Here is a 13089-nt window from a genome sequence, read left to right on the forward strand (position 1 = left end):
CCTTTTCTTAGACTGTATAAGAATATAAGAATATAATATATAGTTTTTAAACCATCCATGAACATTATTTGGCTATTATAAAGTTGTAACTGATGATTTTAATACCTAACATACTTACATATGTAACTCATGTAATTTATGTGCGTGAACTTAGGGAACAAACTTATTTTAACCCAAAGCGTTTTCCTTAAACCCAGCTAAGTTTTTTTTTTTTGTTTTTTTTTTTCAAATTTCTGTATAACAGACCATTGCAAAGTATTACAGACTGTTGTTATGGATGCAGTTCTGATCATAGGCTCTGGAGGAACATTAAAAACATTTTAAAATTAATATTTTGCATCAAATTATTGATTTTTGGGGAGTAAGGAGCCGTGTAATGGGTGGGATTTATTTCACCATAATGACTCGTTATCCCTTACTTATGACACGTCTTTGTTAAATACTTGATTCTGAATCTCAAAATTATTAGTTACAAGGCTATCTTGAAATAATGACTTTCTCAAAAAATAGCTTAGTGTCTCAAAATAATGACTCAGTGTCTTAAAATGATGAAAAACATTCTCAACATAAGGATTCAGTATCTCAAAATAATGAGAAACTTTATGAAAATAGTTTTACACAGATACTAAATACATATTTTGAGATATTATGTCATTATTTTTAAATACTAAGTCATTATGTTAAAGTTTCATTATTTTTGATACGAGCTAAGAATTTTTTTTTTCAGGCAAGTAAGTCATTACATTGAAATATTAACTCATCATTTGAGATATCTCATTAGTTTAAGAGAGCCTCTCCTTATTTTGAGATACTAACTCATTATTTCGAGAAAGTTTCTCATTATGATTTATTAAGATTATAGTTATTTCTTTCTGTATCAAGAGGGGGCGGTGGAGGGTTTGTTGTGGCCAATGACGTCAATGGCTTGGGGAGCAAAATGTACGTCAAGTACCAAGAACACAGCGGAAACTGGGCGGTTTTGATTTCACAATAAAAGTACCGGAAATGTCTTTTTAACATGATATACTTTTCCTGAGGAGGTAATGATGAGATAAAGAGAGTAGTAATAATGCAGGGTAATTTTACGTGACGAAATCCAAGTCATAATATTCAAGACGACGCTGTATATGCTCCCCAAGTTGGACTTTATTTTAAAAATCCTAACAGGAAGCCGTATTTTCATGCTGAGAAATACGACACCTTGACAGTAGTGTGAACACGGAGCAGTCGGGGGAGAAATAGGTTTTCATTGTGGTGAGAGAGGGTTGAGTTTACAGTTTGTACTGTTATATAATTTCGTTTTCGTTGGGTGTCTCGGCGGCGTTCCTCCTCTGTTGTTGACTACCAGCCGTTCAAGTCGGAATGGCCGAACCGAGCGCCAGATATCAGCAGGTATGAGAAACACTATCAGTTAACTGACACGTTAAAGATTCAACATTACACGTTAACGTCAGCTGTTAACATTTAAAGAAGCTCACACTCACCCAGGTGTGCTGGTGTCACCTTCCTGAAAATGTCCTATTCAACGAAGCCGGGTGTCATTGTCGTCAAATATGTCATTTTTTCCTTTCGATGAAACTCATTATTTTCCTCGGCGGCAGCTGGCTTTTAACAGCTCACCGATGCTAACGTTTCCTCCTCGTTAGCTTTTTGGGCTAATGTTAGCTAATGTGAACTTGATTGTCTGATGGTGTCAAACGTTGAGTTTTGTGATTGCCAGCTAACTGTGTGCTAGCTAATTAGCTAGCATTGTTGAATACCAACGTCAAAGTAAAGATGTAATGTTAATTAATAATCTGTGTGTATGCTAATGTTAGTGTTTGGATAGCACATGACCTACAGCAGTGGGTGTGTTCGTTGGTCATCTAGCTAGCTTAACTGTTAAATCCGTCTGCTAACCTACTTAGTCTGGTTTTGTTTGGTCAGATAGTATGCTACAGTACTTGTCAATGCTTATTGATTATTTCCTGATAACAATTATTATATTCTTTAAATCTGGAACACTGCGTGATACAGTGACTTGAGTTGAGATGGGTGTATTGAGTTTATAAGCAGTTGTTATCTTCCAGAGGATTTCTTTTAAATAATCGCTCAATTTTTAAGTGAAATAAACATTAATTTATCATCCATTTATTATTTGGACGGTAAATATTATGATTATTACATATATTTTGAAAAATTTTATATGTTTGCATGTTCAGGTCATCTGACTGACTAAATGACTCGTTTCGTTATACTAACAAGTGGTTGGTTTTAATTAATTGAAATTTCTTATTTGGAAATGTGTGGGGCTGCAGCTAGAGCCAGGCAGATATATTGGTTGGCTGATACTGGCCTATCACACCTTTATCTGAAATGTACCTACATGAAAAGTTTTTTTTTGACACATCATAATGCAGATGTTTTATATTTTTGGCAGCATTTTCTGTTTATTTGATCCCTTTTATTAATATATAACGTGTGTGTGTGTGTATGTATGTAACTATACATGAAATTATTTTTAAAAATACCGTACTGTTTGAGTGACTGGTTATCATGTTGGACAATAAAGATAATTATCATCATCATCATATCAATCATGAAACTATAAAAGATTATGCCTCCATTACATAACCTGGTTACTAGTGTTTGATAAACACATTTGATAAAATAATTTTTTTTACTCCTTAATATCATTATCAGCATCGGCCTCAGACATCCAGAATTGGTCGGATCTAGCTGTAACTAAATATTATCTTTTTTATTTTTGATTAATCTGATGATTATTTTCCCTATTGTTTAATTATTATTTTCATGATTGTTTAAATATCCAAAAATCCAATATTCTCACATTTAAGAAGCGGGAACCAGCAAATATTTGAAATTTTTGCTTGAAAAATGAGTAGAAGAATTTATCAAAGTAGCTGGCAAAATTAATTGACTAATCTATTAACTGACTAATCGTTGCAGCTCTAGAAATGTGCCAGTTAGTAGTTGCCCGTATCTCCATATTCACTGTAATGTAATGTAGAGCTGCAACAAATAATTGATTAATCGATTATTAAATTAATCTGAAAGTATCTTGATAATCCATTAACTGGTTTGAGTACATTTTTAAGAAAAAAGGAACAACTTTCAGATTCTAGCTTCGTCACTGTAGAGCTACAACAATTAATTAAGTATTAATCAATTATTAAATGAACTGCCGACTATTTTTGTGATGATTCATCGATTTAAATGTGAATATTTTTGGTTTCTTTTCTTCCCTATGATAGTAAACTGAATAAACAAGACATTTTAGTACATCATTTTGAGGTTCTGGGAAACACTGATTGACATTTTCCACAATTTAAGACTAGCAACTATTAATTGATTAATTGAGAAGAATACTGACTATGAAAATAATCGCTCATTTCAGCCCTAATCTAATCTTACAGATTTATGGTAAAATAACAGTTCCTTTTATAGGAAATTAATGGAAATCTATGGGACCTGTAAAATAAAGTGTCACCCACACCAAAGGGAAAGCAAAGGTGTTTTTAACCTGTAATTTGTTCCCCGGCAAAGCCAGTGTTGCAGACTTACTACTTGGTATTCAGTACCAAGGCAGTGGCCTTTCTGGAAACTGACACTCGTGTTAATTGACTGAATGGGCAACGTTTTAAAATCCTGTTTATCTGAATCAGGAGGATCTGTGTCAGGTGTCTTTGTCTGATGTGACATATAAAAGTGATGAGCTGTTTTTAATTGATTCACGTGTTTTCTACTTCTAATGAGAGAAAGGTAAAAAAGGAGAAACGAGAACAGACTGTGGTATTGATGCCCATTTCCTCTTTATTATATTAATACTTTTATGAACATGAACAAGATGTGCGTCTGGGTTTCTGTTCCCCCCTCTGATCATTTTATTGATGCTTAGATCATGAGTTTTGAGAGGCTGTGGTGATGAGATAGCCTAATCATTGAACAGGAAGTATGAAGCTTCTCGCAACCATTATAAACACCCATGCATTGTAACCTCAAATAAACCAGGAAGTGGTTTCTCTCCCACCCTGCAGCTGCCCAATGAGGAGGACCCTGAAGAGAGTCCGCAGGTAGCAGCTGATGCTCCACCCCCATACAGCAGCATCGCAGTGGACAATGCTGGTAAGACTGCTGAGGTGATTTGCAATGGTGGAATATTGGGGAATCATATTTTTGGTGGTCTGCACAGTATAGGGTATTGATTAGAAATGTTCTGATACCATTGTATCTTCATCAATACTGATTCTGATACCTGAACTTTGTGTCTTGGCTGATTACAAATGAATGCTTAAAAAACATGGACACTGCTGTACACTACTATCTGTATGGATGTGATATGGCATCATGTTAAAGTTTTTTTCCTGTTTTGGGGATAATAAATTATGTGATATTGGATTTTGCATAGGCTCATGTACTCACACATACTTGACCCAGCATTTTAGGCAGTATCAGAGGTATTTCTGATTCTGGTATCTGTGTTGGAACAAGCCTAATATTAATATCTTAATAACTACAGTATACACATTGCAGCTTCAAAAGTAGAACTAAATTGATAGGTAAATGCAAAGTCATTGGTCAGAAGTACAGTCTTATTTTAGTGATGTCTTGATCAAGTTTTTTTTCCCCCCCGATTTTGATCTGAGTCCTTTTAACATCTGTCATTCCCGATTCAGATCTGATTAATTGAATTAACATCTGTAGCCTTCAAAATTTGGCACACCTTGTTTTTCATGAGCTTCTTGATCCAAATCTTAAAGGGCCTAATTCAAAACTATAAATTCAAAAAGTTTAAATTATTGATACGATATGAAATAAAGTTTAACTGTAAAAGTGCAACTTCTGATATTGACAAGAAGCAATCTGTTAAAGGGAAGACAAAACTACAAAACCACTCTCTGTGTCCACTGTCCATTAGTGGCTGTACAGCAGTGTTACAAAGTGTTGCTTCTTTAACCTCCTACACAATCTTTGGCTCTTGCTTAGAGCACAAAAACCACCAACAGCCAAACTAGATTTGGTCATCAAGTTACTCATGGAATTGACATTAATTAGTGAAAGCTGATATGACTGGCAACGTATGCCAGTTTAACTCATGAAAGTCACGGTCTGTGCTGGCTAAAATTGAGAATATATGCTGCTCTTTGCCAGTGGGAGGGAAAATAACAAATGTGTTGACGTCAGAAACCTCACAGTTTTTTTGATTACTCTGATCCCTTATCAGAGGATAAACTGGACACAAGACCGGGATTCTCCCTTTCAAGAAGAGCTGGTTGCTTTCAGAATGCCTGTTAGTTAGTTATAATAGTTGACTCATACATATTTAACCATCTTACAGAACCATAGCTTCTGATTTGATCAGTAAGCAAAATCACCCACATTAGAGATTTGTCTTGTTTGCATAAAACTGCCTTTATTGTAATCTAATAAGCTCAGTGAGTTTTGTAGTCAGTGGGGACTAGTAGTTCAGAGATCACCTCCAAGTCTTGAGCCTGTTTCCACTTCCACATTTGCTTCAGTGACTCCAAAAAAGAACAGGAACAAGATCACTCTTAAATATAGTGACTTTAGTTTTGTCAGTGACAGTTGATATGTGATGCAGTTACTATTCAGCTGTCTGCTAATTTTAAATAAGGCTTTTGAAACTGTTTCAGCCTACTTCGATTACAAAGAAGACGGGGTTTTCCCAAAACCTCCCTCATACAACGTAGCGACTACGCTACCTTCCTATGATGAAGCAGAAAGAACCAAGGCTGAGACTACTGTTCCCCTGGTAACTGGAAGAGTGAGTGTCACACTTTTTTTCCTCTTTGCCTGCAGTCACATTCAGTATATACACTCACACACATACAGACATGCAGCTTGTGCTCAAACACTTCCTGTATTGTCTGCAAGGCAGGAAGTGTTCAGCGCCGCAATACGGAAAGTTTTTTTTTTTTTGTTTTGTCTTCGCATATCTGACTGTATCTCTTCATCTTTCCCATGTGAACTACTCACAGCCTTCGTTGCTGGTTTGAATGACAGAAAAACATTTATCACCACACATACACTTTGTACTTGGGTTTGTACCCCTTGAGTATATATCAATGCAGCATCTGAAACATGAAGGGAGCCTTAGACTAAAGCCGATGCATCCAATTTTGAGCAGATTTTTAAACCAGTGTTTTAAGTCAGGCACAGAGGCTAATGTTTCCACTGGTAATCTGAGTATGTTTTATGGTTAGCTACTAGTTTAAACAGTGCCACCTCCTCACATCAGTGAATTTATCCTTGGTGATGGAGGTATGATTTTTCAGTGTAGAATTTAGAATCGAGGAGAGGATGCACCAGGACCAGGGTTGTCACAATAACAGAATTTGAAGCTTCACTATAGTAATAATATGAAAGAAACCATACTCAATACCTCTTTAAATACCATGGCAAAAAGAATAAATTGCTTTAGGCACATAAAATAGAATAATCTTTTTTTGTTTGTTTAATTAATAACCTGTACAGAGTGCTAGTACAGAAGAAGTATCTGACCACTGTCTAGTTCTGCTGTAAGACAAATTTCAGAGAGGACAATAAAAACTAAACTGAACTGAGGTCTTGAATGAGGACTTTGACATTTTTTTTAAAATAGCTTTGGTACTTCCAATACTGTCAGATGTTAGTATTGTTTATAACCATGTGGTATTGAAAAGGTAAAGTTACTAAATAAGTTTGAATATTTTTGACAACCTTAACCAGGAGTTCCATCGTAGTGGACATTTAGATCCTCATAGATGAGCTAACAGGTTAGCTGCACTGGCTAGTTAATAAGTGGCACTTAGTTCACAATTATCCGTGCAGATCAGTGGTACAGATGAGTAGCTGGCAGTAAAAACAATAATCTCCCTCTCTGTTTTGTTTGTTTGTTGGTATTGAAATTTGGTACAGATTGGTGAGGTGTTTTTCCAGCCTCAGTAGGATCGAAGCAATGCAGTCAGTGCCAGAAAAGTATTGTTCAGTACCCAGCCCAATGTAAATTACATGAAAAGTTTCAAAGCTTTAATACCATACTTGCTGGGGGAAACATCAGTGTTAATTTTTTAAATCTTTTAACCCTTTCTTTTTCAGACATTATGTAGTTGTTCTTTTGTTTTCAAAGGGAAAAGCACAACTCATCTTCTATTGCATGCCATTAAAACTTGTGCTTAATGTGTAACCGACTCTTTGAAAAGTCCACTCAACTCCAGTGTTTAGGTTTGTCATGAGCAGGTCAAACGGGAAGGCCACCTCTGAGCCTCTCTGTCTCAGTCAGAAAAATATCTTCTCACAGAAAAGTGATAGCTCTGACATCTCTGACCTCTAGTGGTCACTGTGATATAACTGCATGTGGGGTCACCCTGTTTGATTGTTGGTGTTGTGTTTCTCTGCCACACACTGCCTTGCGCTCAGCAGCAGCCTCAGCACAGGGAACGCCTGGAGACTTTTGACGATGTAATTCGCAGTACACTGGAGGTAAACTGGGAGGAATGGGTGGAGAGTGTATGATGAGAATTTGGTCCTGGTTTGGTGTGTGAAAACACAAATGTTACCTCAGTATATGTATTTAGTACCCCACCCTTCTTGTATGTTTGTGTATTTAGCTAGTGCTTAGTTAATAGTTATAATAGTTCTACTGGTTTTCCTGAAATCCTACATTGAATTTGACTCCAGACCTTTGGGTAAAGTGACGATAAGAGTAATTAATGGGATAGTGGTAACTGTGAAAAATCAGTGTATTACCTAGTTGATTTCAGGCTGCATGCCTCCAGTTTGAAAAAGCAGAGAGGTGTACCAGCATGGAAGCTAAGCAATCAACTTCTGTGGACAGGGTCAGCAGCACATGGGATTTTAACCACTTAAAAAAAAGGTCCAAGAAAGATAAACTTCACTTTAAGTGTGTGCTACATTTAGAATATTTTTGCCACTCTGACAGCCATTTCTGACAGGAAACTGACATTATATAAGCCAAATATCACTCTCTCCAAAGTCATCAGACTCCATAGGTGAAATAAGTGGTAGACGGACAGCTCCTGGTAAAATGATTTTGCCTTTAGAGTCTGCTGGCTTCGGAGAAGCTATTTTTTGGCTTATATAATGGCAGTTTTCCATCAAAAAAGTAGTGTGACAGCAATGTAGAGCCTTGAAAATATTCTACATGTAGCTTACACTTAAAATGATACTGACTGTTTTTTTTAGGGGAACCTTTTTTCCTCTTTTTAAGTGGCTAAAATACCTTTTGCTGCAGACCCTGTCCAGAGCAGTACATTTTGTATTGCCTGTGCTGGTACTCCTCCTTGCTTCTCCCAACTGGAGGTGTGCCGACTGGCATCAGCTGGAGGTAGTACACTGACTATTGATAAGTACTTCATATGACCCCACTTCAGGTAGTTTGAGCTATTCCTTTAAATGGGCTTGCTGTGTTGTGATGGTTCCACTGGTCTGTTGGTTGTTTGTGTTGCATTTACTCTCTGTTGTCAGCAAAGCTTGGTTTCCACCAGCAGATGCTTACCAGTGTTTCATCACAATTCACTTTGATCTGAAGTCACCACTTTGTGCATTGTAAATCAGTTAAAAAAAAAAAAACTTTATCAAACTGATTTGATTGATCTGAGTATCATAAAAAATAAGTAAAGCACTGGAAAGCTCTGCTACTGCCGTGTTGTGCTGTGATGAAGTTGTTTGAGTGCTTAAATAATTCAACTTTTTGTTTTGCCCTTCTGTTGCTTATTTCAACACAGGATGAAGACTTTGTGACCAGAGATGACTTTGAAGATGCTGATCAGCTGAGGATAGGAAATGATGGCATCTTCATGCTCACTTTTTTCAGTATGTTACCCAATCTACACATCTCTGTATTTCTGTTTTCTCATCTTACCGATCTTTTTTTAACCAGAGATATTGTATTACCTACAGTAGTTGGCAGTTGACACGCCCAGTCCTACTTTCACTCAGCCAGACTCGTGTCACGGGCATGTCAACGTCATCTGCTGTAGGTAATACACTGATTATTGCTAGGTACCTCATACAACCCCACCTCAAATGAACTGAACTGCCTCTTTAAGAATAACTGTATATTAATCCCTCTGATGGTTTCATTTGCGTATGTAGGTCATCTAGAGGCATCAGCATTACATCAAGACTGTTTCATAACCAGTTGAAAACTGCTTGTAGTATGTCTAAGGTACAAATGAGTGAAATTAGATTTATTTTTTTCTGATGACATATCTAACACTATCTTTTACCTCCATCCTTTGTTCAGTGGCATTCCTCTTCAACTGGATCGGTTTCTTCCTGTCTTTCTGTCTGACCACCTCAGCAGCCGGCCGCTACGGAGCCATCTCAGGCTTCGGCCTCTCCCTCATCAAATGGATCCTCATAGTCAGGGTACGACAAACAGCCCCCCCACACAAACACATATAAACACTGAAATGACATACAAACACATAAAATGTGGTTTCATGTATGCACAAACAACTCAAAAGCCCCAAACACCACTCTGGTATTTTAATGTTGTTTCTGTAGTGGTTGTCTTGTTGGCGCTGCACTATTTCCTCAAAGATCTCTTAAAACCGGCGCTGCCTTTCTTCATCCACTTTTAAAATGTAGGACTCATTTGAGTGAAACCATCGCAGGCCATATTTATTCTAACCAGTCATTTCTGTCATTCTGTTGGGTTTCCAGTTCTCCACATACTTCCCCGGTTACTTTGATGGACAGTACTGGCTGTGGTGGGTGTTCCTGGTGTTGGGTAAGTGGCCAACCTCTGAATTTATCTCAATCTAATGGGAAATCAAATGGTTTTGTCCAAATGTGCGACACATTTCTGCTCTCTGGAGCTCCATTGCAGCAGTGTTGAGGTGTCATATGCTGCAAACATGTTACATGGGGGTTACAGACAGTTACAAGAGTTATTATAAGACAATAAGGTCATTGTTTGAATTAATTAATTTAATGATATGAAGATCCAACTTTCCAACCCTTGACTTCAGCACATAGAGGCGCAAAGTGGAAGCAAAAAAGGTTTTTCTTAAATTATATGCCATTTTCATTAATATAGCTGCTATAATCAATATTATAATATTACCAATTAAATGATTATGTGTATGTTAAAGAGAAATTTCACGCCTAAATCAAAATACATATTTTCCTCTGGCCTGTCGTGAGATTTATCCATCATTTTTAAAGTTTCTTTTTCTTTTTTTTTTGGTTGGTCATGGTTTGTCCCAGTTCTCAAGAGTGGGTGAAATATAACAAAAACCAACACGTGAAACTACACTTATTGGCAAGGTAGCACAAGATGAAAGTATTAACAACATAAACTTTATCCAACATCAAACAGAGTTACATCTGTTTGGTATAAACTGAAATTTAACTTAATAAACTCGTTCAGCAACATGGCCGAGGGGAGACTGTAATGACTAATAAACACTTAAGAAAGATGCAGGAATGTTTGAGGTTTTCACTGAAAACAGCTGCCTGCTGCGGCCAGAAATGATGCTATGAGATCATACAAAACCAACGTTGGTGGGTTTTTCGCTACAGGTGTAAACATTAAAGGGACTGAAATCAAAAATACAATTTAAATACAAAAAAATATAAGTGTATATGCTGTCCATGTCATGTCCAGAAGAACTGCATCTCCTGTACCTACAGTACTGTAAAAAAAACAAAACGAGTACTGACACATTTTCTAAATTTTGGCATCGACTTAGTACCGATGTATTGGTTCTCACAATTTCCCTAGTAGAAAGAAAATAGTTCCCTCATGAGACTGCTCCCGACAAGGTCTGTGGGTTATCCTAAGTAACCGGGTCATGACTTCTGCAAAGACACTCTGCTGTTGAGTTTTTCAAATGTATTTTTGGTGCTTTGAGTGCCACAAGCGTGTACCATCTAGTTCTGTTATATTGGAGAAAAGACATCTCTACAGCCAATATCTCCAAAACTGTGCAGCTCACACCAAAACTATCTAGATGGATAAATGGCACTGCAGGTAAGAGGTAAAAAGATATTTATTTTTGGCAGAATTTTAGTGAAAAACCCCCCAACGTTGGTTTGTATGATCTCATAGCATCATTTTTGGCCGCAGCAGGCAGCTGTTGTCAGTGAAAACCTCAGACATTCCTGTATCTTTTTAAAGTGTTTATTGGTCTTTACAGTCTCCCCTTGGCCATGTTGTTGAATCAGTTTATTAAGTCGAATTAAAGTTTAGTTTATACCAAACAGACGTAACTCTGTTTGATGTTGGATAAAGTTTGTTTTAGCTAGTACTTTCTTTTTGTGCTACTTTGCCGGTAAGTGCAGTTTAATTGGCTGGTTTGTTGTTATGTTTCACCCATTCCTGAGAAGTGGTACAAATTTTTTTATTTGTCAACTGCATCAGATTTTTACAAAAACATGATTTAATCGGGCATAAAAAGGTTAAGCTGTCACAACATTAAATGGCTATGTCTGTGCTGTGAAATGAAAAAAATGGAACATTTCATTAACTCTGTAAGACATCACATTTAAAAATAAATCTTTCACAAGGTTTGCCCATTAAAAGGTTTAACAGCCAAGAGTGTGATATTTTAAAATATATTCTCCTAGTGTAGTTGAAGAGTAAAAATCAAAACCCACTCAAAATATATTTTTGTCCCAGTTTCTTGAGAACGAGTGATTTTCCTCAGAATTTATATTGGCTAACCCAGTCAGAAGTTCATAGTAATATTTATCACTGCTGCCAAGTCCTAACATGAAGTTATAATTTTGTTTCCTGTAGCATGCCTAGTTGTCTCACTGTCTCTTTTTGTTTTTGCTCTTCAGGCTTCTTGCTCTTCCTTCGAGGATTCATCAACTACGCCAGAATCCGCAAGATGGCCGACACCTTGTCCACCCTGCCCCGCACCCGAGTCCTCTTCATCTATTGAGCTCACAATCCATTAGTTTCCATCATCATTTTATTTTCTCCTTTTCAGTAAGACATACCGTCTCTCTAATCAAAAAGGGAGAAAAGAACTTTTATTTTCCTCTGCTTGACATGATTTGGACAATACAACCTCTATTGTCCCCTTTTGGTGTAAAATAGTGAATGCTGACAAATCTGTAAAACCCTTTCAGTTGTTAGTGGTGAACTGTCAAGTGCTATTTGCAATTATGAAGTGTGTGTGATGTATAAATTAATGCCTTATTTACTGTTTTACTATCTGTTGGTAGCAGCAGCATGCACTGTTCTCCGGTGTAGCCACCAGGGGGCAGTCTTGTTTGTGTTATTTTTCACCAGTCTTCTCTGATGAAGTCATTTGTATAGAGAGGTGGTTCTCAGCCCAGGGGTCAGTGGGTAATTTTGAGGTTTTGGATTGATTTATGCAGTGTGAAATAATATATTTCAAGTACCAATTTAATGTGTTTTTAACCTCTCTGACCAATATTTTTGCCCCATGTGAAATAGGATATAATTCAGTTAGTATAGAACTGAAAAGGGAAAATTACCTTTTTTTTTGGGTTTAGGGCCTGAAAAGGTTGAGGACCACATGTGTAGAAGATCAGGGGCCGGGTTTCCCCCACAGCATTTTTTCCCTGACTATTTGGGAATTCTCCATGCCAACACACGCATTATAATCGGGAATAAGTTTCCTTAAATATAGCAGATGTATGTCAGCAGAGAGGTGAAGCTGCAGGGGTGTCCGGGGCAGCCTGGAGCAGCAGGCCGGGGGTCAGTGACTTGCTCAAGGACAGTGACAGGGATGGAATAATGTGATTGTCTGTCACTGGATTCAGATGTGCAATTGTACGGTTCTGGTTTAAAAAATATTCTAACAAACTATCTAAGGTTTCTAAAGAGGGAAAAAAATATTCTATTGCCAGATGTGATTTGGAAACCCTGCCCTGAAAAACAAGGAATATATTAATACAGACCAGAGTTTTTTTTTCTATTTTTTTTTTTTTTTTTTACATTAAGATTATGTTGTACCAACAAAGGTTAGTTTCACCTAAGATTATTTCTAATCAGAGTTTAGCAGCAGCAGATTTAAAATTAATCAGAGCTCTGCCACACAATTTAAAAACTCATTTCTCTTTTGTAAATCCAAGTTTGTTGAT

General features: G+C 36.9%; 1 protein-coding gene across 3 annotated transcripts; it reads left to right on the forward strand.

Moving 5' to 3' along the window:
* The first annotated feature begins 1199 nt into the window (after positions 1-1199).
* ndfip1l (Nedd4 family interacting protein 1, like) lies at positions 1200-12693 on the forward strand. 3 transcript variants are annotated; one of them, XM_084729861.1, is made up of 8 exons: positions 1200-1392; positions 4038-4125; positions 5655-5785; positions 7420-7482; positions 8748-8835; positions 9269-9393; positions 9691-9757; positions 11815-12693. In XM_084729861.1, exons 1-8 carry the CDS (start codon positions 1363-1365, stop codon positions 11916-11918), a joined length of 696 nt encoding a protein of 231 aa, XP_084585987.1. In that variant the 5' UTR covers positions 1200-1362; the 3' UTR covers positions 11919-12693. The 3 variants fall into 3 exon arrangements, with proteins under 3 accessions (XP_084585987.1, XP_084585988.1, XP_084585990.1); XM_084729862.1 differs by having other exon boundaries at positions 1201-1392; positions 7423-7482; XM_084729864.1 differs by lacking the exon at positions 7420-7482 and having other exon boundaries at positions 1201-1392.
* Positions 12694-13089: the final 396 nt, after the last annotated feature.

The sequence above is a fragment of the Lutjanus erythropterus genome, chromosome 11, assembly GCF_056507025.1.
Source record: "Lutjanus erythropterus isolate fLutEry1 chromosome 11, fLutEry1.hap2, whole genome shotgun sequence".
Taxonomy (NCBI): domain Eukaryota; kingdom Metazoa; phylum Chordata; class Actinopteri; order Lutjaniformes; family Lutjanidae; genus Lutjanus; species Lutjanus erythropterus.